Raw genomic sequence first — 24,032 nt, 5'->3', positions numbered from 1 at the left:
CTCTCCCACAGCCAATTACACCAGCTTGCCAGTCTGCTTGCAAACCACCTGAGACTTGCACTTCCTGCTAGCTTCTCCATTGACTTGATTGGGGAATGCTGGCAGAACTTGCCTCTCCTAATAACTATGCAATTCATTAAGAATGGCAACTGGGAATGCAAGGATTACTGTTGCTAAGTGATGCAGTTACACTTTACAAATGCATCACTTAGTAATGGAAATTCCAGCTCAACTGCCAATACCAATAATGACAAACACAAAATTTGCTACTGAATTAGAATTTACTTAAGTGATCAAGTTCCAAAGGGGAAAAAGGTGATTTAAAGTGAGCATGGGTACCTATGTGGCACCTATTAGCACCTGCTTATAGCAAATGTATCTTGTGGGAGGCAATGCACAAACAGAGGAAAAGATATAGACAGTCCTCACCTTATGTCCACAATTGGAACTAGAACTTCCATCGCTAAGCAATCTGGTCATTGAGTTGCACCTGATTTTATTACTTTTTTTTGTCATGTTCATTAAGTGAATCACAGTTGTTCAGTAAATCTAAGGTGTCCCATTGACTTGGCTTATTGGTATGTCCCTGTGAAGGTCCTAAATGTTCATCACATGACTTCAGGACACTGCAACTATTGGAAATACATACTGGTTGCCAAGAGCCCAAATTTTAATCATGTGATACAAGAGTGCTGCGACAGTCATAAGTGTGAAGACAGATCATACATCACTTTTTACAGCATTGTTACAACTTCAAATTGTTGTTGAGGACCACCTGTAATGATTCCTTAAAGATCTGATAAGTACTATTTGAGAATTCCTGAATAACCCATATCACCTTTTTTCTTTCAAACCCAGATCACTGTACGATCTTATCAAGTGTTAAAAGTATCAAAGAAAGAGAAAAGACAACATACAGAATATTTTCGCTTTGGATGGCATAGGGATGAAGTAGCAAGGGATTTCAAGGGATTGCTTGTTAATTTTCGCTGTCCTGTGTTCTTTGACTGATTATAATCAGTTTTAGAAACATTTTCACTTTCTATAGTGATTAAATATCGTTCAGATTCAAAGTCATCACCAGGTTTTATCTAAAGAAATGGATACAAAATATTTTTAATTTCAGCACATTTATATAACTTTGCAGTATGTTAATGCTGCTTCTCTATTGCATTCTTTAAGCATATCTAGGTAAACTTGATTCCACATAATATTCGCTGAATATTTTAAGCATTTATATCTTTTAGATTATTTAATGCATTATCGTTTTCCCTGAATTTTAGTGATAATTACTGAAAATATATAACTACTGAAAATATACTTGTTTGAAAGACAGACTTTTGCTGTTCAGTTAGGTCACTGCAAAATGTATGAATGGGAAAAAGACAGTTTACTATGCATTGGTTTAGAAAAAGCCTAACTGCCACTGTTTCAACTGTCTTTTAGGAAAAATAAGATTACTTTTTTGAGTGTCCTATTGAGTGAATGCCATCTGCATTGTGTCTGCAGAGGTATGAGAGTCACGACTCCAATATTCCCAAGAGTTGGCAAGATTTAATACTTGTCTCCACTGAACTTAGATCAGTTCCTCAAAGTTGAACGCCTCAAGTGACATCAATTTAACCCAATCTTCTTACTGGGAAGTACATAGAAGATAGGAATTTCTGAATCAAAGGAGAAAGGAATCAAAGGCTTTGCATTATAGCTATGACATCAGCCAAGATGATAGTCAAAAATGTCATGGATGAGCTGACAGGATCCAAAGAAACAAGGATGTGACAGGCAACGCTAATCATGCATTTTGACTGAAGTAAGTTAAAAATTAAGGTGTAGACTTGATCAAAGTGTGCAATCACCATAAGAAAATTAAAATACCAAAATATCTCACTGGGCTAATGGAAAACTTTTACAGAAAGTCAGTTTGGATGGAACAGGGTGAAACAGATTGGTGTCAGGTCAGCAATGGTCACATGATTTTGACAACTGGCTTATTATCACTTGCAGTCAATTTGCAATGTTTTTTGCTGGGTTTCCAGCAAAAATCCCCACACCCATTCAAAATATTTGTTTTACAAAAATCCTGACTCACTTTACAACCAACATAAAAAGGGTCATAAAATCAAATCTGATAATGTGGTGGCTTACCATCACAACAACTTGTAAGCAAAATTCTGGACTCCATTTTGGTCATAAGTTCAGAACAATCTGCACTAAACAAATAAAAATAAAGCACAAATACCTGAAATTTTATGAAAATACTATCCAAAAGCTGTCCTTTATCATCAAATAAGTTTGCCTGTAAACAGATGGTGGATATTTCATTAGGTACAGATATAAATGGATTAACAGATATAAAACTGCTGACACTATACCACCAAACTGAACCTACATATTTACCTTATTTCCTCCAAATGCGACCTTCAAAATTCCATCTTGCCACACTTTAGATTTTTTAGTTTTCTGATGTGTGTATAAAACCTATATTGATATGTGAAAATATGTTCTTGATTACTATTTCAGTATTTATATTTTTATTTCATGATATATTTAATGTATGAAATATTATTGAAATAAATAAAGATTATAAACTCACAATAAATTCCTGATAAGCCATTATTCTGGCATTCTAAGATCATACCACCTGCTTTCACTTCCAAACATCACATCATCTGCAAAAGGAAACATCCTGTTAAAATAACATCTCTAAACATTTATTACAGTTTATACATTTCCTTTTATACTGTTTGCTTAACAATATAGGAGGAATATGAATTCTCTGGTTCAGAAGGTGATTTGCATGTGTTCATCTAGAAATCCCAGTTTCAATGAAAATTATTATGGAGCAAATATTTTTAAAATTGCAACCAAGCAGTGCATTACCATAAGCACTTCTTCAGAAATAAATCTTGTTTTAAATGAAGATATTTAAATTTATATAGGAATATAGCTTCAGCTACATGATGTCTCTTAAACTGCAATTTATTCTGAGTTTTTTAGAAAAGATTTTTTTAAATTTTGTTGTTTTTAACAAGTGTAATCTAATACATTCCCTCAATATGTTCAATTCCATGTAATGACCACAAGATGTCTCACTTAAATGTTTCTCAGAAAAACTTTGTAATTATGTAATGAGATTAATAATCAAGCTAATTGATTATTTAAAAAATCACAGAACAAATACATCCAGAGTTTTCATGACCAGGCTTAAATTATATATCAGACACATTCCTTTGATGCTGGAAAAGGTGAAAGAAAAGAGAATAGGCCTGATACAGCAGCAATGGGTGACCACTGAAGGCCTGAAGGTCCAGTTTGGGAAGACATTATCCTGGAGAAGGCCTGCCTATGTGATCACTAAGGGTCATTACTAACTTGATACCAGTAGCATATAATTACTAGAGATTAGACTTGCTAAATCTAATATAAACAGTATATATCTATACTTCTAGTCATTATTGCAACCTATTTTTTATTTTACCCTGAACTCTAAACATGCCTGACATTGTTGCTCCCTGTTTTAATTTGCTAATCTCATTTTCATCCTGCCCTTATCAACAAATTATGACATTAAACTACAGTTCTGACACTTATTCATTACATTTCTATCATGCTTTTTTCCCATGGAGTTATGGATGACTTTTATGTCATTCTTTTTTATGTCATCCGTTTATGTCATGAGAGGCAGTTTGGTCTAGTCATGGTTAAGGCACCAGGCTAGAAAGCAAAAGACTGTGAATTCAAGTCACGCCTCAGCCACGAAAACCAGTTGGGTAACCTTGAGCCAGTCCTTCTTTCTCAGCCCAACTCATCTCACAGGGTTGTTGTTGTGGGGAAAATAGGAGGAGAACATACTGGATATGTTCACCATCTTGAGTTATTTGTGAAAATAATAAAGGCTAGATATAAATAAATAAAAGTCTCCTCTACTGCAAAATGCTTCTATGGAACAATGGTTATATGGATTAAATCCCTGAGAAACAGGCAAGTTTCTGGCAGCAACCCTTCGTGCACTGAATTTCTTTAGGTTGAGTGGGAATGAGACTCAAATGCAACATGGGCAGTGGTGGGATTCAAATATGTGAACAACCAGTTCTCTGTGTGGATGCAACTTCCGGAAGTCCATTCTGGGCCTGGGCAACAAAAAATTAGTTATCAGTTTTGCTGAACTGATGCAAACTGGCTGAATCCCACCACTGAACTGTGGGCATAGCTATTACATACTGCAGCAGAATTTCATCTTTTTTTTGAGGTAATGGAAGGCTTTTCAAACAAAGTCGTCTTAAACCTATTTATGACCTATGCTACAGTGTTTAGGGCAGGGGTAGGCAACCTTGGCTCTTTTATGACTCGTGGACTTCAACTCCCAGAATTCCTGGCTCAGGAATTCTGGGAGTTGAAGTCCACGAGTCATAAAAGAGCCAAGGTTGCCTACCCCTGGTTTAGGGGCTTCCTATCACACCATAACAAGAAACTGCGCCGTTGATTTTCAGTAATTACTGGAGTTAAATTCAGCCATGCTGAGAGGGGCTCTGGGGACCATTTATTGCTCACCCCTGCCTTAAAAAATTGCCATCCCAAGTTAACATAGCTTTGAACCCTGCAGAGGTAAGAAGATATGAGAACTGGGTGAATCCCTTGTCTCTTTTTCATTAGAGCAGTGTTTCTCAACCTTGACAATTTTAAGGCATGTGGACTTCAACTCCCAGAATTCCACAGCCAGCAATGCTGGCTGTGGAATTCTGGGAGTTGAAGTCCACATGCCTTCAAATTGTCAAGGTTGAGAAACACTGCATTAGAGGCTAACAGAAAGAAACGGCACCCAGATCTGAAGTTACACCATTTTAGAAGAGTATAAAACGAATCATACCTACTGACGGATCTATATACCACACTCCTCAGCCAGGTTGACAAAAGGGCGCCTAGAAGCTTGAAAACCCTCAGCTTGTTCACAAGCCCCGGGGATGGCACAGGCAACCGCCCCCCCCAACCTCTCAGCAGAAAGTTCCTTACGAAAGTTCCCGCTCCACAAGCTCGATGACGTCTCTACGATGCGACAAATACCATAGAGACAAAAATGCTGCACTGTCATGATCTCCGACTCCCATATGGACCTTAAAGTACAGCATTGGGGAGCTTTAAACCATAAAGTTGATAAGGGTAGAGCGGTGGTAGTGTGAGCTTAGAGACGGAAGGAGGCGAGGACTGCCGTTTTATTCTTATATATTAGGAAGGAGCTCTGATGAATTTAACCTGAAATCAAGGTCGAGTCCTGGTGGCAGTAGCCACTGTGCATGTCTTTGCCACAGCCTTTTCCTGATTTTTATTCTCAGTCTAGTGAAAGCATGAAATCCCCATCCAAATCTTACTTGGGTCAGCTTTGTTTAGTTTCCAGGATCAATCAGTTCATGCCTTTTTTAAACCACGTGGTAGATAGATGAAAATACTGTTTATTTTATCATGCGTGTATTATAAGTTTTTCAAAGCAAACATGTCTTAATATTTCTCTATTTTACCCTCACTCCCTGTAAAGTGAGTCTGCTTGAGGGAGCGACTAGCCCTGGACTAGCCCAAAGTCACCCAATTCTCTGATCTTTCTGACTGGAATTCTATCCCAATTTCCAGTGATATACAGTCAACGCGCTTGCATTATTGACGCTAAAAGCCATCTTCTTGTTACCGACTGATTTTTAGTAGCGGTTTTCAAACTTGCCCACTTTAAAAGGTGTGACTTCAATTCCCAGAATTCCTCAGCCAAGTTTGAAAAAATCGCTCTTCTAAAACAGAGACGCGTATGAGCGGCACGTTTAAACTTTTTGTATCTCTGTGGATCCGTAACGGGAATTGGGTACAAATCTTCGTCAGCCAATGAAATCCTGGAAGAGCAAGCGTTTAATCTTGCGTTGGTGACGGGGCGGAGGATCGGGTCTTCCAGCGGTTTAAGACTATGACGTTACTCTGAACCCCTCATCCTGGTACAGGTCCTTTCGAGAGCACGTGGGTACGAAGGGGGTGTGCGTGGAGGGGGGGGTTACTTAACGCCTTCGCTTCCCTCGCGCACGAGAACCTGAATCCAGGAGCCAGATCGGCAAGGCGCGTGCTGAGCGGGGGGGCGGGGGCGGGGCGGGCCCGTGAATGAGCCCTTTTAACCGTCTAGATCAGGGGTAGGCAACCTCGGCTCTTTTATGACTCATGGACTTCAACTCCCAGAGTTCCTGAGTCAGCATAGCTGACTCAGGAATTCTGGGAGTTGAAGTCCATGAGTCATAAAAGAGCCGCGGTTGCCTACCCCTGGTCTAGATGGTTACGCTGCTGACGTTATCTGGAGGCGCGCTTGCAACGGGCTGTGGGGAACGGTGGCTCCAGTGTGTGAGGGTTGCTGCCGCTGCTGCTGCTGCTGCTGTGATCTGCTTTCCGGCGGAGTAGCTCGGGGTGCCGTAGAGGGCTTTACCCGCAACCCGAAGAGTTGGTGAGATTCTTAGGTTTAGACTTGGCACTCCTCGCTTAGTGTCCTCCGGAAACGTTGTGCTGTCGCTCCCGTCACTCGCAGACTAGAAGCCTTTGCCGGCTGCAGAGTCCGGTTAGTTCTGGGGAGCCCCAAGGGGAGGCAAGGGCTCTGCAACTTCTTTGGGATCTTCAATGCTCGGCCCTGTCTTTGCTCAGGAGGAGGCAACAGCCGCTTCTCCTCTTCTCCCTTTTCCAGAATTCGTATAGTTAACTTTAGCATTTGTGGAAGCAGAGACTTAGCTTTTTGATGGTGAATTTTATACATTAATTTATGGAGCGAGCTGCACATTCATATATTGAAAAGTAAAAGATCTTAATAAGAAATGTTGCATCAGCGTTGTATGTGTTTGCCCACTTGGGAAACTGTGGTTTTCCTTTGGAGTTAATAATATATTTGCTCATATACTTGTCTGTCTTGCAAATATAACAAGAACTGCTTTCTTTGTGTTTTATAATAAATGCATTATCTGCTGAGTATTGCCCTATTGTTTTGTCAGAATGCTATATTTTAGAAAAAAAAAATAAAATGCAGGAATATGGAATAGCAAACTACTACTGAAAATTTCCAGGCTGTTATTCTTTTAATAGCTTCATATTTGCAAATTTAGTCCTTTGTTGTTTCCCACTGAGCAGCCATCTCCAATTTTGCTCCCTTCTACATATATTTTCTAAGAAAAATATCAATTCTTAAAATTACTTTGCTAATTAACATGTTATGTAATGTAAGTGTAAAGTAGATGGATTTATGTTGAATATTACAATTATGCTTTATTTTCAGATGACGGTGGGCTAGAATGGAGACAGAAAATATAAGAAGCAAAATTATGGAGAAAGAAACTACTGAACAAAGAAAGGAACGAGAAAAAAAGAAAAGATCTAGAGTAAAGCAAGTGCTTTCAGATATAGCAAAACAAGTTGACTTCTGGTTTGGTGATGTTAATCTTCACAAAGACAAATTTCTGAGAGAACAAATAGAAAAATCTAGAGATGGATGTAAGTCTGCTTGTTTTAAACTAGCAATAACAATACAATATTACTGAAATTCATTTATATATTAAATTTATATAGCCACCCAATTCAAACATGGTTAACTCCCTGGTGGCTTAGAGCGTTCTTGAAAAATAGTTTCTATTGGTTATATACACATACATACATATACATTATTATAGATATCTGTATCAACTACAGATTTAATTTATTTAAAAACAACTGGCCCTCTGCTGCTTTTCTGACTAATTTAAATGTTTGTACTTGAAAATAATAGTTCATCCACATAATAGAACACCATATGTTAGGCTTTGTCAGTTTTGCAATACAAAAACAAAGTATTTATGGTCGTAGAATTCTTTTTATCTGATTCCTTCCTGGAAACTCATCTAATAGTTACATTGCTTTATGACTATGTATAGTTATTTGAAAGGTAATGAATATTATAATGAAGCTTTAAAATCAATTATGGAGTAATTTATGAATTAATTCAAGCCCAGGCTTTATTGTAGAACTTAAATATACAGGGCCCAAAAAGAAGTATATTGTATACATTTTTGTACTTTTGTACTATATATCTTCTTTGTTTCAGTAAGCTATTTAAAGTGCCAATAGTGACCTCATGTTTATGAGTGATGAGTTGCCCATAAACATCTCATTTCGACAGTTCATCTTTCATTAAAACAAACTATTCTTTTCCCTTTTCTCTCAACCAGAAAAATGGAGCATTTATTTTATCAAACAGTTCCCAAGATCAGTATACCAAGTTTTCCCCAATTCTTGTTACAATCTCTTGCACTAAATTTAATTCTTTTAATTTTAGATGTTGACATATCACTTCTGATTTCTTTTAACAAAATGAAAAAATTAACCACTGACAGAAAATTGATAGCACGAGCAGTTAAAAGTTCATCTGTTGTAGAAGTGAGTATGAAAACTGGTTTTTATTCTGTAAGGCCAAAAGGAGGAAATATTTGGAATAGATTTTTAATTTAATTTTATACCTTATAGTTGGATTTAGAAGGAACCAGGATCAGAAGGCAGCAACCTTTGGGTGATCAGCCAAAAGATGTGGATAATCGTACTGTATATGTGGTAAGATAGCGCCTATTTCCTTTCACTTTTTACTTTTAATATTTCCTTAGAAACATTAAACATTAAACATTAAATATTCCAATAGTTTTTGTATAAGTAGAATTTTAAAACACCTTTAGCTAGCCAAGTGCCCTTGTTTAGAACTTCAGCCAGTTGGCACAATATTTTTGGATCTCTTTAACACAACAATAAACATTGTCCAGTATAAGTCAGGAGAGCCTTGGTTTGCCAGCTCCTTCTGTTTCCTTTTAAGCAAAATCCTCAGTTTCTGAGTGCTGTGGAAACTATATTTTTCTGTAGATAAGTGGCAATTGGATAAGAGTTTGTCTGAGAGAACAAACAGGATTCATGGAGAAAGATTTCTCTTTCCTTAATCCCTTCTCTTAATCCTGTGAGAATGGGGTAGGGAGCAGTCAATCCATTGAATGAAGCCAAAACTGGTACTTCTTCCACTAGCACAACTGTGCAATAATTTCATTTTAATTAGGTTACGTAAACTTAAGCTATAGTTAGTATTAACTGTGGAAATATCAGCTTTATACTATGTGTGTATTTTTATCACTTTTATCCTATTATCTTCTGTTACCACTTTTTTTTTAGTACTATCACTTTTTCCACTTACAACTCATCAGTTGGGTTAGAGCCGTGGTGGCGAACCTATGGCACGCGTGCCACAGGCAGCATGCAGAGCCCGCCCCAGTCCTAGGCCTTCAGTCCCGTCCATGAGCAACCTGCATCAATACCCGCGTAGGGTAAGGTTGCCACGCCCACCCCCGCCTCCCCAAGCGTTTTTTACTAACCTGCCTTTCAGCTGCATTCCGTTTCTCCGTTTGCTTCTCAGCCTTCACCACGTGTTTGTGGGACTATCGGTAAAAAAAAAAGTTCTATCAGACTTTCTAACTTCTCACGAGATCTCAAGAAGTTAGAAAGTCTGATGGAACTTTTTTTTTTACCGATAGTCCCACAAACATGCGGCGAAGGCTGAGAAGCGAACGGAGAAATGGAATGCAGCTGAAAGAGTAAAAAAAAAACGCTTAGGGGAGGCGAGGGCATTTGGGCGGGGGCAAGTGCACAACCTTGTCCTGCATGGTGGTGGGAGAGTGGGACGCATGCCCTTCCCATGCCAGGTCAGCCTCCGGGCGGCCGTGCTGGGCGGCGGTGGGCAGGGTTTTGAGGTGGGGGCCAGCAGGCTGACCAAAGCAGCAGGTGGAGCGCCGGAGGCTCAGGGAAGGAAGGCGCTGAAGTGGGCAGTTGGGCCATTGGTAAGAGCAACGCGTCTGAACGGAAAGTGGTCTTGGAACAAGTGGGGCAGGTAAGGAAAGAAATCCTCGCTCCCCCCAGAAATTGCCTTTCTTTCCTTACCTGACTTCCAGCCCTGTGCCATTTCTTCTTCACAATCCACTGCTGCCGTGTGCAAGGAAACAAAGATTTTTTTGGAGGGGGAAAAAGGTCAATCAATCAATTCCAACTTCTCGTGAAAGATCGCAAAGTCTAACTTTTCTATTTACAGTTTTATACCTGAATGAGAAACTGCAACTCATTCTAGAAGACTTTCAGTTGCAACCATCTAAAGCCAATTATAGATTTATATATATTCAGGCACTCTAATAGTTTATGGGTACACTATTATGGGACAGTGTCGGAAGTAGGACAATTTCTTCTGCATCAAGAAATATTATAGTTTTGGTAGAAACATTTAGCATGCATATTTTATGGCATATGGTTATATTAATAAAGGTAATTCCCAACGTTTTACTTGGGATTTTTTGTACATAGGGCAAAAGATTACTTATATTGTCAAATACAGAATCATAAGGCATTGCTGCCACCCTACTACTGAGCATTCCTATACGTGTGTGAAGGTATTTTTCTGCCAAAATTGGTTATAAACAATAGATATCATATTTATTTGTGATACTTCTGGGTTTCCACATCACTTAATTGCTAGTTTTAATTATAAAATATTAGTATAATGATTCGTGCATAAATGTGCAAACAAAGTTGGTGTTTTTTGTGTGCATATGTATATAAAAATGTAGTTTTATTTCTGTTGTAACTCTTTTGATGTAGGAATTGCTTCCTAAAAATGTCAATCACAGTTGGATTGAACGAGTATTTGGAAAATGTGGCAACGTAGTTTATGTCAGCATTCCTCGCTATAAGACCTCCAAAGACCCTAAAGGATTTGCATTTGTGGAATTTGAAACAAAAGAACAAGCTGAAAAAGCTATAGAGGTGACTTATAAACAATTGAAAACATTGTTTTGTTCTTAATTTGTTTATACAATTCTAGCTTTTATAAAACTACTGTTTTTATAAAACCTTTTGTAGTGTAATAATAATAATAGTAGTAGTAGTAGTAGTAGTAATAAAGTTGGAAGGGACCTTGGAGGTCATCGAGTCCAACCCCCTGCTCAGGCAGGAACCCTACACGATTTCAGACAAATGGCTGTCCAGTCTCTTCTTAAAAACTTCCAGTGTTGGAGCATTCACCGCTTCTGGAGGCAGGTTGTTCCATTGGTTAATTGTTCTGTCAGGAAGTTTCTCCTTAGTTCTAAGTTGCTTCTCTCCTTGATCAGTTTCCATCTGTTGCTTCTCGTCTTTCACTGGTTAAAATTTTTGTAGCTGCAATGTCAATCTTTTCAGTCTTTCAGTGTGATTTTTTCAGTCACTGACTCACACTGCAGTTGACCTTGAAAATACAGAATTTGTTATCTGAGGGAAGATACCGTTCTCTACTGAAAATGTCTTAATAGTATCAATTAAACATTTAGAACTCTAAAAAATACCTTATGAATGTTAAACAGTTTCCTGTTCCTGGCACTGGCACTATAGAACTGTCAATCCTTCAGCAATCCTTGCTGTTAAGAGGCCTGCATATCTTATCTGATGCTTCAGAAAGCTTCTGAAGCCCCACCAGGACTGGTTTCAAGGTGGCTTCAGGAAAAAAAGGCCTGGTACAACTGGGAGCTGTGTAAGATAAGCTCTGCAGACCTCTCAACAGTAGGAAAAAAATGTCTGAAGGTAAGTGACATGTGGCAGATCCTTGGAAGTGACGGGGGTGGGGGGCAGTCTTGCCATTCTCCAAGGCTGGTGAGCCTTATGAAAAGGTGCAACTGGTATTTTTGAGGGATAGTGGGGTTGCTAGGACTGATGTCATGGCCTGGAGTGGTCGCAGCTGGCTGACTCTGCTGACACTCCTGAGCTTCTATTTCAGGGCCAGGTCTGGTACTGTGGTTGAGTGCTGCTGTGCCAAATAGCTTAGGTGCAGGGGGGAGTTCCAGCACCCCTGTGGTTGCAAGGGATGGCACATTGCCGAATGCCTGAATTTTGATTGTGACCATGGTGGCACTGCAACTTTCATAATTTCAGGCATAGGTTGTAGCTCCCTTCAGTGCCATCATAATCTGAAATGGTTACTGAACAAATGATCGTTAAGCGAGGACTATGTATATTGCATCATAGATTATGTGTTTAAATAGATAATAACTGACTTTTGCATTTTTAGTTCTTGAATAATCCACCAGAAGACGCTCCAAGAAAACCTGGTATGTTTCCCAAAACAGTAAAAAACAAAGTTGTTCTCACATTACCTACAAGTGATTCTGCCATAATTGGTGAGTATTAACTTGATACGTTTAGTTTTGTCTGTAGATTTTGTTATACTCCTTAATCTTCATCAAGTAAGGGAGCTGTGAAAAATCATGGGAGGAAAAGATGACATTTGGAATATCTTAGCCTCCTGAGGTGATATTGGCTCCCACCCTCCTATCTTTTTGTAAGAGCCTTAAAATCTGGTTCTGCCAGATGGTTCGGGGTCTCAATGGGGGAGTTTCACACTGGAGGTGGTTGACTAATTAAAAGCTAATCCCCCCTCCCATATAACCAGCTCCCTCTTTTTCCATCTTGTATTAATGATTTTATTTTGTCTGTTCTGTTATTTTATATTTGATGATTTTAATGTTTATTATACTGTTGAACTTCTGATGGGTGGCAAATAAATTTAATAAATAAATAGCCATAAACATCTCTGTGGAAGAGATGTTTATGGAAGCAAAGAGGGCAAAAAGGTAATTTATTCAGACTATTGAGATAAATGTTCTTATTTTGCGTAGAAGAAAAAAAGAAGAAGAAAAAGAAAAAATCTAAAACAAAGAAGGAAAACAGCCAGCAGTCAAATACTGGAGCAAAAGATGTATACATGGCCAGTTTTACAGAATGCACCAAAAGTCATAGGACGATATCAGAGAGTTCTGAAACAGAATTGTCAGAAATCCAACGACACTCTTCAAAGAAAGAAAAGAAGAAGCTTGATAAAACACAAAGCTCAGGCCTAGGAGAAACTAGATCAGGAAAGAGGAAACGGAATCGCTCTGATGATGGAGAGATGTCAATTGTAAAAGTGAAGAAAATTTCTCAGAAAGATAATGTTCACTCTGCAAAGGAGCTATCAGCAGGGCTGGAGGATTCCAAAGGTAGTTTTATATTACTAATTTTTCCTATTGATTTCCTAATCATGAATACACTACAATATAGAATTATATTGCATATGAGAGAAACAAACTGACCTGAACTCCTTGCAAGCTATTTATAGTAACTTTAATCCATTTTTATTTAGAAATTTCTACTGAAGAAGAGAGAGAGATTGGTGATAAGAAAGAAACCTCTCTTTCAAAGTCTAAAAGAAAACACAAGAAGAAACATAAAGAGAGGCATAAGATGGGAGAAGAAGTTATTCCACTGAGAGTTCTCTCAAAGTATGTTAAAATATATTCAATTTGTTTGCCATATTACAGAACAGTAGCTTGTATTTTTACTGCTTCTGATGAAATGATGGTATGTTTGCCTACATTGTTGACAGGAAGGTGGGATAACAAGTGTTAAAGACTTGTTAATTAATTAATAATGTTATTTTTTTCCTGATTGAATTAATGATTTGTAAAATGTTAGTGTCATAGATAGCCAAGCAACCGTAAACATTTAATCTGTTTAACTTCCTGTAGTTCTTCTCCCATAAAATTTCTCATATACTTGTCAGTAATCTATTTTTATTGAACATTTTTCTTTTTAACTACTGTAAATGCTCATTTGATTTTTAAATGTATATTAAGAAAGTATTTTGGTAGCTAAGGAGAACTTGATAACGTAAATATAAATTTCTCTTTCCTCTACTGCAAATTGTGTCATGTGCAATATAGTTCATTGTGTTACAAGAAAAGAAAATTGATTATAATAAATAAAATATAGTTCAGGAACCCCTCCTTGAATGGTATTTTTTTCAATCTAGAAAATACCTGCAATTCAGAAATCACTTATTTGTTCTTTAATCAATAATAGTAAATAAAAAATGGACTACTGATTAGGGATGGTAATTGGGATCACTTAGTGACGGCAATCCTAACACTTCCCCTTGCCATTGTTAAGGAGGATTGTGGGTTGCTAAGCATGTCCCAAGTGTCTCACAAACAGGCTGGTAGGCAGGTAAAGCACAGAGGGCTGGAGACTGCTGCCAGGTGGGAATGAGTAAACAAGATGAAAGATGGTGCAAGTGGGGGAAGGTGCAAGTGACTTACCAGAGTGATTTGCAACCTTCCTTGCTGGCTTCCCCATTTATTTTGGTCATGGGAAGCCAGCAGAGAAGGTTACAAATTGCAATTATGTGACTGTGGGACACGGCAGCCCTCATAAGTATGAGCCAGTTGCCAAGTGCCCAGATCGTGATCAGGTGACTATGGGGATGCTGAGATGGCCAGAGCTTCAAGGACCTGTACTACTTGTTTAGCACTATAGCAATTTTTAACAGTCACTGAATGAGGACTACCTGTATTCAAGCTTTGATCTCCTGATCTCTAGAACTTTTATACAGTATTTAAGTTTTCTTAAACAGTTAATGCATAACTAATCTTTGTGTAGAGGCATTAAAATATGTACAGTTGCTTGTGTTTTCAAGGTCAATCCAAAATCTATCTAGCCTGGCATTCCTAGAAAGACTCCTAGCAACTAATGGATATTAGGCGACTCTCTAGAAACTGAACAATGTATTTTTTAGTATTTTAGAAACAAATTGAAAAGAATTATGTAATAGGTGACACAGAATTCTGATAAATAGACCAGTTTTCTCAACTATATAAGCTTTCAGTAAATTCAGGTTTCTTCAAATAAACGAAATGTTCTATCATATTAAAAAATAGGAACCTTTCATCCCTGTATACAAAGGAAATTCCATTCTTTTTACATTTATCGTTTTGTTTCCCATCATTTCCAACCTTTGTGTTACCATTTTTCAATCTCCATTCTGTAGGAATGAATGGATGCAGCTGAAGCAAGAGTATTTGTCCCTGCAGAAAGCCAGCATGTCATCTCTGAAAAAAGCAATGACCAAAGCAAACACAGTGACTGTTGGAACAATGAAAAGAGATGTCTGTATGGCAGATGATTCTGCAACAAGAAATGGCAAATGTAAATATAATTGTGAATTTCTTGTGTTTCTTTTTAAGGTCAAGAGCTTATGGTTTAAGAGGATGAGAAACATGTGAATTTAATCTTAAAATTATATTACAAAATTGTTTTATTTTAATAAAATAACACCGACTTCCATCGAGTGAAGATAGATTTTTGGATATGGAGTACTTATTCATCTTAGGACCTTCTGACAAATGATGTTCACATTGCATAGAAAATCAACCAGTGCAATCTCTACCTTCGCTGGAGGTGAGAATCGCTCCCACCCTCTTGGCCGTCCAAAAGGGACTCAGAACCTGGCTCTGAGGTCCCTGTGGAGGAATTTCATGCTGAAGGAAGGGGAGAGGAATCCCACTTCCATTCTGCTCAAATACTGGTTCCTAGTTTACTCATTTTTTGTTAATTTTAAGGTTTTGATGTTTGTAATATTTTAATCTTTTTATATTTGGGTTTTTGTGATATAAGCCACATAAGCGTATGAATTAAATAAATAAAACAGAAAAATATGTATTTCCTGATAGAACAGGAAAGATTTCATGTAATTGCAAAAGGGGGGTTTCCAGTGGTTCTACTAGTGAGGAGTGGAATCCATTGTAATCTACCACAACTGCTGGGTGTCAATCACTGTTGACTACTTTATGGCTTGGAATTGTCCATTCTCCCCTTCCCCAAAGGATAAATTATTTGGTGAGTTTCGCTTTCTGTACTTCCAGGATTTTCAGGAAATACTAATTGTCTTTATAAATACATTTCTCTGATTTGCTTCACCAACTATAAATCTTGCTTTAGTTATCACATGGTTTTTGTATTTTTTTAAACCAAAATTCCTGGTGAACAGGCTAGAAAGATAACATAAACCAACATTCTAATCTAATGCATTTGTAAATGTTCGGGAAGACAGTAGAGGGAGATACTGATGTTTTACATGAGTTTCTTTCTATTCACACAAATATTGCTAAACTACAGTTGGCAATATTTGTCTGCAATCTTATATATGTTTTGAAATCAATTAGCAAGGTGTTACCTATGCCTCAGTAGAAATCATTAGAAATTAGAAATCATTAGAAAGTGACTATTTTAAGCACTATAGAAGACATCTAGAAAGTATACAGTTTTGTCTGTATTTTCCTTTAAGTAGCGTGGATAGTTTATTATTTACAACTTGTCTTTTGCTTGTTGAACCCTAGTAATCATTTAAATTAAAAGATTCCCCTATTGGTTAAGTTGGTTTGATTGTCTCCTTTTATTACAATGTGTTGTAGATGAAAGAACTTGGAGCTCTGTTATGATAATGAAAACAAATTCTTAGATTGAGCATATACTCATAAATCCTCCATTTCTCTCTCTCTTTCTATATATATTTCACAATGTATAACTCAGGGGTAGGCAACCTTGGCTCTTTTATAACTCGTGGACTTCAATTCCCAGAATTCTTGAGCCAGCCATGCTGGCTCAGGAATTCTGGGAGTTGAAGTCCACAAGTCATAAAAGAGCCAAGGTTGCCTGCCCCTGGTATAACTATTTTTTCATTTGGATGCAGTTGATAGAGTTTGCAGTTCTAGAAGGGGAAAATGACACTTTATGAGACTTTCCACTTTCCAGTCCACTTTCAAGTAATTAAAATCTGAAATTTGTGTTGTATTCTTAGTGGTCTCTTTATATATTGATTACACAGATACTTTTTTAACTTGATTCTCTGGCAATTTAATTGAGAAGAATCAAATTTATCTGTAGTTATTTATCATTCAGAAAAGGCTGAAGGTCTCTCACAGATATCTTTCCAGAATCAATTAAATTTTAAAAGTTAAAATTTGCTAAATTAATAATGTTAGTAAACTTTTTTGTCAAGATATTTTTTGGTAATAATGCATGTGGAGTCTCTTAAAAATAAGATTATGATTACATACATGTTATCGAATTCAAAATATTTGATTAAAGTATGTATTTAGTATAATAGAATTTAGAATTCTTTTAAGTATTAAGTATTAGGTGATCTGTGTATGCCAAACCGTAACAAGAAACATAATTAAGTCTAGCAATACTATTCCATTTCATATATGAAATCATACGTTTATTTATTGCGAGATCAAATTAAGAATTTCCATTGATGTTCTTTTTCAAATTAACAGGTATCGGCAATAATGATTTAGCTCCTGTTGAGAAGATTCATCCAATGGGACCTCAGTTTGAAAGTGGAGTGATTGTGAAAATCCTTAGCACTGATCCACTGCCAGGCAGGAAGCACATCAAGGTGATGCTTTGGTGCTCTTAGAGAAGCAATTATCATTTTCTTGGAATATCTATCTATCTATTTATTTTATTTATTTATTTATTTATTTTTCATATTTCTGACCTGCCTTTCTCCTGGAGAGAGGACTGTGATTATGACTTTGAATAAAGTCTGATTGTAAGCTACTGTAGTGATGCACATGATTTAAATAGCAATATCAATAGCACTTAGACTTGCTTCACATTTTGTAATCAAATTATTTATTGAATTGTTTTATTGTGATGTTACAGTGGCAAGTTGAATTGGCAAAAAGCATAAAAATGAAAAGTTTACTGGCTGTAGGAGAAGTAGTGGCAGAGTCTGGGGGGGGGTGGAGTCAAAAGAGGAATCAGCCTAGAATCTCCATATTTCCACAAGTGGACTAAGTCCAACCCTTCTTGAATTCTATTAGCCCTTATCCAGCACCAAAATAGTGCTAACCATTAGTTGACTAGATTCCTGTCCATAGGCGTGACCAACAAATCAGTTTAACTGGAAGTTAACATGTAGCCCTGGTCTTTCATGCTGGACATTGATTAGAACTGCGTAACTTGAAAATCTGTGTCCTAATCAATTGGATTTTAGAGAGCTACAACACTGTAAGACAGAGGTAGAGATGGGGAGTAAAGGAGGTAAAGATATATTTCACAAAGATAAAGACATAAACAGAATTCTTACTCATTTCTTGAGCATTATCATATTGCATTTAATTATATTTTTCTAAATTTGCAGCATTTGCTTATTTTTCTCTTTCTACGTTTTTTGTCTCCACTGTGTGATTAAAAATATTTTTATTTTCCTGCCTCTCTCTTCTTAAAAAGTACATAGGTTAAGAAGAGATTGTAATATAATGTATTTTCTATGGTGCATCCATTTCATCATAGGACATGCTGATAACACTAGCTGATGTTGCTTATGTTGATCTGCTGGAAGGAGATACAGAATGTCATGTACGGCTTAAAACACCTGGAGAGGCACAAATTTTAATAAACTCACATAAAGATCTACAAGCAAAGAACAACTGGAAACTTGAGATTCTTACAGGTGAGGTTTATACATTTTACATTTATGTGGTGTGCACATGTTATATCAATTTTGGGAATATTTTAACACTCGTTCAGTATTATGACTGTATTCTGGTATTTTTTCCCCATAATTTTTTCCCCAAATCTAACTGATATCACTTCTATGTTTGGGTCTGGAACTTAAACCATGTATTTCTATTTGTTAAAAAGAGAATCACTGTTAATAGGGATTACAATTTGTCTAGAATGCTAGTTGCTAAATACAGGTAGTCCTCGACTTATAACAGTTCGTTTAGTGACCGTTCAAAATTACAACACCATTGAAAAAAGTGACTTATGACCATTTTTCATAGTTACGACCTTTCCAGCATCCCCACGGTTCACATGATCAAAATTCAGTTGCTTGGCAACTGAGTCATATTTATGACCATTGCTTGCCTCAAGGTCATGTAATCACCTTTTGTGACCTTCTGACAAGCAAAGTTAATGGGGAAGCCAGATTCACTTAACAAGTGGGTTACTAACTTAATCACAGTGATTCACTTAACAACTGAGTCAAAAAAGATCATAAAATGGGGCAAAATTCACTTAACAAATGTCTCAGCAATAGAAATTTTGGGCTCAATTGTGGTCATAAGTCGAAGACTAACTGTGCACACTTTTAAATTAGGATGATGGAGAGCAGTCCAGTAGTATATAAAAAAATGAGCTGATTAAGAATGCTGTGTTCCTTATTCCCTCATTATAGTTTTTTCTCTGACCCTTCAAAGTATTACATAACAAGTAAAAATTCTTTCCCCTGCTTTCCTTTAATTTTTAGCTCTTGGTTTCAAAATGCTAATATCCATGCATATGTTAGTAACACATGTGCAAAAGTGGAGTTGTTCAATAAATGATTTCTGATGGAAGGGACTAAAATAATTAGAGATTTCATTTATCTTTTATAATTGTGACTTTTCAAATTTATATACAGTATGTATTGTATTTTATCTCCCTCTTAGTCATATTTCCACAAGTGTAAAATCAGGAACAGGTTTTGAGTTCTTATATTTGATCTTCGCTTCTTCCTCCACTCTTTTTGGTAGGATTTTAAGACAGTATTTATACTAAGAGTTCTTACTAAAAATAAAATATTTTTATTTATTCATGCAGTACAGAGTCAGCACAAAACAAATAAAAAGAAAGAAGATGCATGTTGTATAATTTGAAAAGAATTGCAGTCTTTTTTTGCATAAAATGTTTTCTTTTTAAGAATTAAACTATAGATGTCAGTCATTTTCACCCAAGTAGGAATAAATAGGGAAAATGGCTGTACATCACAGTTTTACTTCCGAAGTCTCATGTCTAATGATTTTTATTATATGTGCGTAAGGTAGAGATTTAAAAATGGGTTTATCAGGAGTACCGCTTATGCATAGGACTTTATGTGCTTTTGGATTAACATGTTTTCTGCTCATGTCTCCCACCATAGTTTAGTCCTGTTATTCATGTGTGCGGATTTCTGTATTGTTCTAGATGTGATAAGAACATCTTTCTAATTTAAGAATAATAATGTATTGACATGGCACGTTAAGTAAAATTGTGTACTTTGGATCAATACTTTTGTATTAAGGTGATCATGAACAAAGATACTGGCAGAAGATCTTGGTGGACCGACAAGCTAAACTGAATCAACCTAGAGAAAAGAAGCGGGGCACAGAAAAAGTAAGATAAATAATCTGGAACTTCTAATTCATACACAGATGTTAATAAAATCCCAGGTTTCATTCTTTCAATGGGAGATGCACAAATTCAGTTGCACTGAGACTTTTGAGACCTAATGCCAGTCAGAATAAACCCTTGTGAGCTAGACATAAATGATCCATCTATCACTATTAGAACTACTGATCAATATAAAGCAGCTTAAATTTTTTAAGATACTTCAATGGTTCTATAGTAAAATTATGTGCCATCTCAAAGGCAAACAAATTTGCTACAGCACAGATTTTCCATCATCACATTCTGCTGTAAAATGTAGTATTGTAGTAATACATTTGTTAGTCTTTAATATATCTCGACTTCTTTTTGTTGAGGAATATAGGACAAACTATACTAACACCAGTCCAATAACTGAAACAAAAAAACTTTATTGAGGTCATTAAACAGGACAAGGGAATTGGTATTCAAATATCCAAACTAAATTGATTATATCAAGGTAAAAGAATTTTGGCTAAAAAGCAGTATTAACTAGTCTAATATTAATATAGGTATTCCTTGGTTAACAATTACTTTGTAAAACCAGTCCTCCAGGTTGTGGCATCCTAGCACCCTTACAATCATATGATAGCAATCTGGGTACCCGGTAACCAGCTTGCAATTACAACAGTTACAATGTTCCACAGTCACATGGTCATCATTTGCAACCTCCCCTGCTGGTTTCCAGAAGCAAAGTCAATGTATAAAATGGCAGAGAAGATCACAAATTGCCCTGGTATCCTCCATACAAAAGCCACACACACCACACACACTGTGCATCCCTGCATCTCAACAACCATTTGCATACCCTCCCTGTACCTTCACTGTGTGGTAGCCACACATATCTAGCCTTTCTTGTACACGCTCTCTGAACCTCATGTTCACATTGTGCCTACCTGACTTTCCTCCTTCCCAACTGTCACTGCACTCGTGTTATATTTTGTTGGCCAACCACATACCATCTCCTATGTGATAGCAGCTACTTACTTGCTGGATAGCCTGCTTGCAAGCTGCCTTCCCCACTGTCTTTAGTTGTTGGAAGCTGGCAGAAAGTTACAAACCGGTCCTTAGAAAGTTACAAATAGGCCCTTATTAATGACCCCAACGTGACCCCAACGATAGCATTGGGGACTGCAGGGATTGCCATCATGAAATGTTGTGGGCACCTGGTATCATGTTTTGCGGCCGCATCGCTTAGCAATAGAATTATAGAGAATTCTAATGTTAGCCAGAAACTTATGGATGATTTGGATCTAAAAGTAAAGCCTAACTGTTAATTTTCTGTTAAAAATGCTATAAGTACTACGTTAGAATTAGTACATTTTAAAATATATTTTCAAAGCTATGTATAATCATGAAACTCAAAGATACGAAGAAGCCTGCACCCTACTTGCTATTCAAATTACATTTTGAATATATGCAACTACTATCATTTAGATATCGGGGTCTTTTTGATACTGTGTTTTGTGCTGTTAATTCTTGTAAATTTTGCATAAACATGGACCACTTTAATTGGCTAAAATTGAATTCTTAAATGCAGTAGGTAGGTGGATTTACAATGACTTCAGTATGGAATCTACTCAGGAAAATTAGACTTTTGTTTCTATTTTCTACCTCGATATGAAATGAAAGAAATGTTTTTATCTTCTGTTGCTATTCAGTGAAATTCATTTATGTCCATTGGAAATAAGTTGCCATTATTCAAATATATTCAGCATTGTTTTCCATGAAATTACATAACTAATTTAAAGGCAATACTTCTGAATTTATGGGAAATGGTGTAAACAATTTTGCCTAAAATTAAGCAATTCTAATAAATTAATGTGAATGATTAATTGCCAGTGCCCTCTTTCAGTGATAAAAAATAATCTCAAAATATTCATTTGAAATAAACTATTTAATATTAATAATATTATTTGACTCTTTGTTTGATTTCAGAGGAGTAATTTGGAAAGGTTTATAATTCATCTGTATATTTATCTGTATATTTTTTGTATATTTTTATACAGAAAAATTATCTGTATAATTTTATATAAATACAGATAAATACCTCTATAAATATATATGTATAATTATATAACTATCTGTATAATTTTCTTTGCTTTATAAAGTTTCTATTGAATATCAGAAGTTTTATTCAATTTTTAACATGCATGACCTCAATTTCCTGCCTTCTAACCTATCATTATTAAAGTAACAAAACCCATTAAGGTTCTTAATACCCTTATATTAAATAAAATTGTTATATTGCTGCTGGTAGCTGAATTGCCTTTTCCTTTTCACTCTATTGGGAATAGACTTAAGTGCTTGTGGAAACCAAGACTTATCAATAAACTAGCATTTTATTGGAGATTATTAGCACTCTTCAGTTTCAGTTTTTTTAATGCTTGCCCAATTACCAAATGTAGATTTGGGGGATATGTAAAAAGAGAAATTAAAACTTTATCTTAAAAAAAAAAAGTCTTTATTTTCATAGTATAGTATCTAAATCACAATCCCATCATTGATTAAATTTCAAAGTATAGACTGTTCTGTTAAGAAAAAAATATTTGAGACTGCACCATCCAGAACTCCTCAGTCCTTATGGAAATTGCTAAGAGCCTCTGCACTGGAGACAAATTCCTTGTGTGTCTGATCACACTTGGCCAAATAGGGTATTCTAAACTGTAGTGAACTAATTGGGACTAAATAAATGAGGTTTGAATCCCCATTCCATCATATTGCTCATAAGGTTTTCTCATTTAGTAAATCCATATGGCCCACTAAGTTTCTGCAAATCTTTTAAAAAATATTTGAGGATAAAATTAATGATTAAGTAGCTCAACCTTTTAAAGGATTTTGTTAAGTTGGAGGTACATCTGAAGAGCAATACAGTCAAATGCATAAAATTGCCAAAAGTTAGTTTATAACTCATTAATATCAAGGAAATTAAAATTTTCTGCAGGTAATAGGGCTGTTCTTGTCCAAAATAAAATATAATTTTTAAAGATTTTTTGTCACAAATGATAGTTTTATTGATAACTTTCATATTTTCTGAAAATGGTAATACAGTATGTATTTTTTTCTTTAATAGCTGATAGCAAAAGCGGAAAAAATGAGACTGGCAAAGACTCAAGAGATAAGCAAGCATATCCGTTTCTCTGAGGATGAGTAAATTATGACTTACATGAAATGCTTATGAAGAGAGGAAATAAACTTATGACAAAGTATCTCATTGTTTCATAATGCAATCAGACAAATAAAATTGTGCTGAATTTGATAAAATGGAATACTACTTGAGCCTGTTATGGAAGAAATACATTGAACAAGCTCTTGTATGTATTTTTGCACAAATATTTAGTACTCTGAATTTGTATAAGCTGTTGTAAGAATGAAATAAAAAACTGAAACATTGTTTCTTAAAATAAATGGGAATGAGAGATCCTAAAATTCATTCTAAACGACTGCTAAAAGTAGAAATTTTTCTTGCTTTCTGATGAGGGGGAAGAGGAGAAATTAGTGACGCAGGTATTGCCGTGTACTCTATTAAAGAAAACCTAAATTATAGAATCAAAATTAAGTTTTATATCATCAGTCTTATTACACTTGCAGTATCAAAATTACTTGCACTAGATCAGGGGTAGGCAACCTTGGGTCTTTTATGACTCGTGGACTTCAACTCCCAGAATTCCTGAGCCAGCATGGCTGGCTCAGGAATTCTGGGAGTTGAAGTCCACGAGTCATAAAAGAGCCAAGGTTGCCTACCCCTGCACTAGATTAAGAAGTATGGGTTTAGCACCATATTTTCTGTTTGTAACCCAAAATAATTCTTCAGTATTGGTATATAATAAAGGAGCCTGTGAAGCTCTATTTCATAATAAGCAAAGAATATTTAGTAATTATTATGGCCCCTGTTAGTCATCTCTCACAAATTTTCCACCAGTCCTCTGGAGCAGTTTCGTTCAATCACAAGAAAT

At 36.2% G+C, this 24,032-nt stretch overlaps 2 protein-coding genes across 4 annotated transcripts in view; one reads left to right on the top strand and one right to left on the bottom strand.

Moving 5' to 3' along the window:
• The window catches only part of ZGRF1 (zinc finger GRF-type containing 1), a 34,714-nt gene extending 32,067 nt beyond the window's left edge, over positions 1–2,647 (bottom strand). The window contains exons 1-4 of the mRNA XM_029283989.1: positions 2,594–2,647; positions 2,398–2,478; positions 2,240–2,296; positions 918–1,091 (exon numbers count right to left, since the gene is read on the bottom strand). Of these exons, the coding sequence (XP_029139822.1) occupies positions 918–1,091; positions 2,240–2,296; positions 2,398–2,478; positions 2,594–2,614 (333 nt within the window). The 5' untranslated portion in view covers positions 2,615–2,647. The remainder of the gene's footprint in view (positions 1–917; positions 1,092–2,239; positions 2,297–2,397; positions 2,479–2,593) is intronic.
• A 3,236-nt stretch (positions 2,648–5,883) lies between these two features.
• Positions 5,884–23,282, top strand: LARP7 (La ribonucleoprotein domain family member 7). 3 transcript variants are annotated; one of them, XM_015815083.1, is made up of 13 exons: positions 5,884–5,998; positions 7,283–7,497; positions 8,315–8,415; positions 8,503–8,586; positions 10,657–10,821; positions 12,095–12,203; positions 12,702–13,061; positions 13,205–13,343; positions 14,888–15,045; positions 17,178–17,299; positions 18,202–18,361; positions 19,955–20,046; positions 23,150–23,282. In XM_015815083.1, exons 2-13 carry the CDS (start codon positions 7,299–7,301, stop codon positions 23,228–23,230), a joined length of 1,770 nt encoding a protein of 589 aa, XP_015670569.1. In that variant the 5' UTR covers positions 5,884–5,998; positions 7,283–7,298; the 3' UTR covers positions 23,231–23,282. The 3 variants fall into 3 exon arrangements, with proteins under 3 accessions (XP_015670569.1, XP_015670568.1, XP_015670570.1); XM_015815082.1 differs by lacking the exon at positions 5,884–5,998 and adding an exon at positions 6,385–6,466; XM_015815084.1 differs by lacking the exon at positions 5,884–5,998 and adding an exon at positions 6,394–6,577.
• Positions 23,283–24,032: the final 750 nt, after the last annotated feature.

This window comes from Protobothrops mucrosquamatus, unplaced genomic scaffold (genome assembly GCF_001527695.2).
Source record: "Protobothrops mucrosquamatus isolate PMUCROS unplaced genomic scaffold, P.Mucros_1.0 scaffold314, whole genome shotgun sequence".
NCBI classification, from domain to species: domain Eukaryota; kingdom Metazoa; phylum Chordata; class Lepidosauria; order Squamata; family Viperidae; genus Protobothrops; species Protobothrops mucrosquamatus.
This window is presented reverse-complemented; position numbering and strand designations above follow the sequence as displayed.